The sequence below is a fragment of the Dermacentor variabilis genome, chromosome 11 (assembly GCF_050947875.1).
Source record: "Dermacentor variabilis isolate Ectoservices chromosome 11, ASM5094787v1, whole genome shotgun sequence".
Taxonomy (NCBI): Eukaryota; Metazoa; Arthropoda; class Arachnida; order Ixodida; family Ixodidae; genus Dermacentor; species Dermacentor variabilis.
The window spans coordinates 119,905,590-119,911,626 of NC_134578.1; the positions used below are offsets into that span (position 1 = coordinate 119,905,590).

Consider the following 6,037-nt stretch of genomic DNA (forward strand, 5'->3'; position numbering starts at 1 on the left):
CGCCCGATAGCCCTCACAAGTTGTATCTGTAAGGTGTTTGAAAAAATGATTAATCGGCGACTCATCCATTTCCTTGAACAGAACAAAATACTTGATCCCTATCAGTGTGGCTTCAGGGAAGGGCGCTCCACAACTGATCACCTTGTACGTATTGAAGCAAACATCCGTGACGCGTTTGTACACAAACAGTTTTTCCTATCCATATTCCTCGATATGGAGAAGGCATACGACACAACTTGGCGATACGGGATCTTAAGAGACTTAGCAGAAATGGGCATTCACGGTAAGATGCTAAGCCTCATAGAAAGTTATTTGTCCAATCGCACATTCCGTGTAAAAGTCGGCAATGTACTGTCACGTCCTTTTACACAAGAAACTGGTGTACCCCAGGGAGGCGTGCTTAGCTGCACGCTCTTTTTAGTGAAGATGAACACGCTTCGTGCTTCATTACCTCCGGCCATTTTTTACTCTATCTACGTGGACGACATTCAAATAGCTTTTAAATCCTGTAACCTCGCAGTGTGCGAGAGGCAGGTACAGCATGGTTTGAACAAAGTATCAAAATGGGCAGAGAAAAACGGATTTAAAATCAATCCTCGCAAAAGTTCTTGTGTTCTTTTTAAACGAAAGAGAGGCCTGGTCCCGGATCATTGCTTAGAACTGTGTGGACAACAAATTCCTATCAACAAAGAGCACAAATTCCTAGGTATTATACTTGACGATAGACTCACTTTCATTCCACACATCAAATATCTCAAAGAAAAATGTCTAAAAACAATGAACTTAATGAAACTTCTATCCAAGACTACGTGGGGTAGTGACAGAAAGTGTCTAATGAATCTCTACAAGAGCCTAATACGGTCACGATTGGATTATGGGGCCGTAGTGTATAACTCTGCCGCCCCGAGCGCGCTAAGGATGCTGGATCCTGTCCATCATCTAGGTATCCGCCTAGCCACTGGTGCTTTCAGAACAAGCCCGATCGAAAGCCTTTATGCCGAATCGAATGAGTGGCCGCTCCACTTACAGAGATCATACGTCGGCTTTACTTATTTCCTTAAAGTGCATTCCATTCCTGAACACCCATGTTTTAATACCATTACCGATATGACGTATGCTACACTTTTCCGCAACCGTCCGTCCATAAGACAGCCTTTCTCGCTGCGTTTGAAGGAGCTTAGCGATGAAATGCATGTCCCACTCCTGGAGCACCGCTTAATGCGCCAACCCAAGCTATTACCTCCTTGGGACTGGCAGGTCATAGAATGCGACGTATCCTTTGTAAAAGTTTCAAAGCATGCTCCAGAGGTTGAAATTCGAATGCATTTCCTAGAACTTCAGTACAAACACTCATGCGCAGAGTTCTACACAGACGCTTCCAAGTCACATGGCGGAGTATCATATGCAGCCGTTGGTCCTTCTTTTTCGGAATCCGATGTACTACATCCAGAAACAAGTATCTTTACGGCAGAGGCCTACGCTGTATGGTCGGCTGTAAAGCATATAAAGAAAGCAAAACTCCAAAAAGCCGTTATATATACAGACTCCCTTAGTGTGGTGGAGGCCTTAATGTCACCCTACAAACATAAAAATCCTGTACTTACTGAGGTCTATTCCGACATGTGCAAAGCTTATCTATCTAACCAGCAAATCATCATATGCTGGGTACCCGGCCACAGGGGAATCGAAGGTAACGCTTTGGCAGACCAGATGGCTACGTCAATTGCACTCCCTGCCGTTAATAATACTGCTTTGGTGCCCTTCACAGATCTGAAACTTTACATACGAAAGAAACTGCGAAACCACTGGCAACGCATGTGGGGCGCAGAGATAGATAATAAACTGCACGTTATAAAGCCACAGTTAGGTTTTTGGCCCTCCCCAACAAAATCTCGGCGAACAGATGTCCTATTCTGTCGCCTCAGAATAGGACACACATTTGGCACCCATAATTATCTGCTTACTGGAAGTGAACCTCCAATCTGTGGTAGATGCGGTGAGAGGCTTACCGTCCTCCACGTGCTCCTGGAGTGTCGGGAAGCCGAAACGGAGAGAAAGAAACATTTTCCGCTTGCTTACCATTACAACATCCCTCTACACCCGGCTATGTTTCTCGGCAAGGAACCGCTTTTTGACACCAAGGCAATCCTCAACTATTTAAATGATGTCGTAGTACACGTTATATGCCCTTTAAATTCGTAGAGCACCCTCGCTCCAGAGGATGCCACTGCGATAAGTTTTGCATAGCACATGCCTCCAGGCCCTTGTTCTTCAAGGGCTCTAAGGAGGCAGCAGTGCTCTAGCATATCTTATAACCTTATATATTTTTACGCATCGTATCATTCTATTTAAATGCATCTTACTGTTCATGGTACACGTCATAAGTCATCGCCATAATCTTATTATATAGATTTCGCGCACTTTAGCGCGACCATTTTTTAAGGCCCCTCTACAGCCACGTCACACCAACTTCATCGAACTCATGATTTCACTGCAAACTCATCAACACGGACATGGCGCTCTTTGGCCATACTTGGCCCTTGCGCCATAAAACATCAAACATTCATTCATTCATTCATTCTCCGTGGACACCGACGTCGTCGTCGAGAATCTTCTCAAGACATTTCGTGAAAGGAAAGAAAAACAACATCGAGAAACATCCTGGATACAACCCAACGTTGTTCCCAGTGGCCTACCGTGTAAGGCCATTCAATGCAACGGAGAACCTTGCTAGGTATCAAAGGCAAGTCATGCCAGTGGCATAAAACATTCAATCTTTGACACCATAACGAGGCCGCGGGTTTTATTCCCGGCCGCGGCGGCCACATTTCGTCGGGGGCGAAATGCAAAACACTCGGCCTCTTCGATTTTGGAGGACGTTGGAAAAACCTAGGTGGTTAAAAATAATGCAGTGTTCCTCATCATAATAATATGGCGTTTTTTGCACGCTAAGCCGCACAATCCACTTGATAATTTTGTTTTCTTTGGCACCATTAAGTGTGCTACACATTCAAACTAGTTTGCATTCCCATTTCTTTTGCCATTCCGCCAGAAAATAAAAGCGAAATAAAATGAAAAAAATAATACTGACTGCTGTCAATCTCCGCGAAAAAAGCTTTGTTTCTTCCGCTTGTAACTAACCTTTTACTTGCTTTTCAGGTGGCGCAAAAGGACCACAAATCTCAATAGGACAAATGAGCATCCAGAAGTTGACATAAGCAGTGATGAAGCAGCGCACGACTCAAGTGAAACTGTAGACAAATTTGATCCAATGCTGAGTGAGCTACAGCCAACTGCCGAGACAATGAGGGCCTCGTGTGATCAGGTAAATCATCCGAGTTTAGGTGATGACATAGACGGCAATTTGAAGAAATATTTTGACTTTGTTCACATGGAAGAGCCATTCACACTATTTTGCAATGCATCCATTTTCAGAGGTCAAGGCGGTTAGGATTTCTATGTTAGAAACTATCCTCTATTCTAAGTAGCTAAGTAATTGTATGCAACATTTGTCTAACTCCTCTTGTTTTATCCTAGGCCTGCCAACCTGAAGCTTGTGAAGGTACAACAACACCGTTTTCCGTATTTGTATGCTCAATACATGAAACTGACGCTTGCGCTCAGATTAATCACGCAATCACGTGTGATGCTGAGGTACAATGCCAACCTATCACATCCTCCTGTCACAGTGGCCCAGACATCAGATCCAGTTACTTTGGCGGCTATGACAGTGTTAAATCCTCTAGTGCTGCTATGAGAGACCTGTGCGGTGTGAGTGTTGATGTATTTGCCCTCTTGCTGGGAATTATCCCTAATCCTGCAGACCGAACATGTGATGTCTCTTTGTTTGACAGGCTTGTTATGTTCTTAATGAAAATGAAGCTGGGCATTTCTTTCGCATCTCTTGCGGTACTATTTTCTGTAAGTGGACGGACAGCCTCACGCCACTTTCACAGCATCCTCCGTACACTGAGTACTGCAACTCAAAAATGGATCTATCGACCGCCGTTGCACGTGATAATGTCAACAATACCAAACTGCTTCAAGATCCACTACCCTGGCTGCACCATGATCATAGACTGTACCGAGGTTAGAACTGAGAAGCCAAGCACTGTACAGCAGCAGCGAGTGGTGTACTCAAATTATAAAGGTGGCTACACACTCAAATTCCTGGTTGGAATAGCCCCTTGTGGAGCAGTCTGTTTTCGATCAAAAGCATACGAAGGGCGCTGTTCTGATGCATTCATTACTGTTGACTCGGGCTTCTTAGATCTCGTGCAGCCAGGTGACATAATCATGGCCGACAAGGGCTTCCCAGGCATCAAGTCAGGGGTTGAGGAAGCTCATGCAAGAAAGGGGGCAGCACAAGAACAGCAAGCGCATGGCCAGTTCACTGACAGTGAAATATTGGAAACGTACAACATCGCACAAGTCAGAATTCACGTTGAAAGAATAATTCAGCGCATAAAGACATACAACATCCTCAACTCACGGGTTACCACAGAGATGATTGCAAAAATGTCAGATGTATTTCATGTGTGCTGTGTTTCAACAAACCTGCAATCCCCTATCATAGATGAAGAGCGTGTGGACTCTACGTTGTAGAATTTGTGAATGATTATTTGCAATAGTGCATTGAAGCTAGCTCAGTTTGAAACTGTCATTCTAGTGAATTCCTAAATGTTATGGTTCAACTGTTATCTATTTTGTTTGTGAATAAAGTGTCTATCAAATTGTCTTTGTTCATTACTCACAGACCTTTGTGTTGACTGCTGTCCACATGTCAAAACCATGTAGCATAAGCCTACACACAACATATATCAGAAACAGCACCCAAGCCACTTTCACTAGTACAGTTCACATGTTTTTATTAATCTTTATACAAGTTCACACAATACCTTAAATTTAACACGTTAAAAATTTATACACATTGCAAAAACTACACTTGCCGCCATCTAGCAAATGCTGGCAGTAGCCAAGCAAAATAAAATTCCTCTAGTGCTCGTACTGATGTACACAGGAAACTGTTGTCTCTTTCAATATCTATTATTATGCTTTGCTTACTTGAATAAACAAAAAAATAGCAGCTCTGAACGTTGCACACATACATCAGCAGCTGCACTTTTGTGTAATACTTATGACTCTTCAGGAGGGTCACTCTACGATTTACATACTTTGCGTATGGCACAAATGAGTGTTCCAATCGGTCATCTATGATGATGTCGTCTTTTCTTGAAAATGGACACTTTATCTCTCAAGAATACAAGGCTTCTGGTTGGACAGGAAGAGGCCATGTGGGCTGCCAGCAAGCCACGGCTGGAGAGAGTGCAGCACCAATCCAGTCTGAAAAAGACGACATGTCTATAAGCGCGCACTGTTTCAGACATTTAATAGTTTCTTGATTAAAGATAAAATGGGTATATACTAAGAATAAAGGTAAGATATAAAGGTAGCACTGTGGTAATTGTACCTTCTATTTTAATTATACTAATCTGCTTAGTTATAATTCAAAGAAGGATATCGCGTGGTACCTCTATAACCTGTACAGAAACTTTATCTTGAAACTCCTTCCGGGCAAGTGCTTCCATCTTTATGCCTGAAAGAGAAATAATTTTCAAGTGAAACCATAAACAAATTTTTGAAGGCGTACCATATGTTGTGGCTTCCGATGAAAAGCTTGTCGTTCTCAGCAGTGTGTTTACCAAGTCAGCAGGGGCCTTTCTCGTTCTCAGTATTGTGTGCGCCATAGAACACGTTATACGCACTCGTCGTTCTCGGTGCCACCTGTCGGTGATAAGTATCAAGAGTAATGTTGACACAAACTGACAAATTGGCACACCACCTGAATCACTTACCTTAGGTTCATAGACTGGCCCTTTGTAAGTGCACATAGGTGATGTGTGTCCTGGCACTTCACGTTTTTCTTGTAGTATTCGGCTGACTCCTTTGAAAGTAATTTGCTATAATCCTTCCTTTTTACTAGGACCTTTGGGTACTTTTCTACAACTTCCAAGTAGTGGTATGCAGCTCTGTGTGG

At 43.2% G+C, this 6,037-nt stretch overlaps 1 protein-coding gene across 1 annotated transcript; it reads left to right on the top strand.

Annotated features, from left to right (window-relative positions):
* The first annotated feature begins 3,304 nt into the window (after window positions 1-3,304).
* Window positions 3,305-4,605, top strand: LOC142563477 (uncharacterized). Its single transcript, XM_075674030.1, has 2 exons — window positions 3,305-3,325; window positions 3,625-4,605. The coding sequence occupies exons 1-2, from the start codon at window positions 3,305-3,307 to the stop codon at window positions 4,603-4,605; spliced, it is 1,002 nt and encodes a 333-aa protein (XP_075530145.1).
* Window positions 4,606-6,037: the final 1,432 nt, after the last annotated feature.

Excerpts from the sequence above, each read along its gene's own strand:
- LOC142563477 (XM_075674030.1), top strand. The coding sequence starts at position 3,305 with ATGAGGGCCTCGTGTGATCAG. Across the intron at positions 3,326-3,624 it reads TGAGGGCCTCGTGTGATCAG|ATTAATCACGCAATCACGTG; the intron begins GTAAATCATCCG and ends GCTTGCGCTCAG.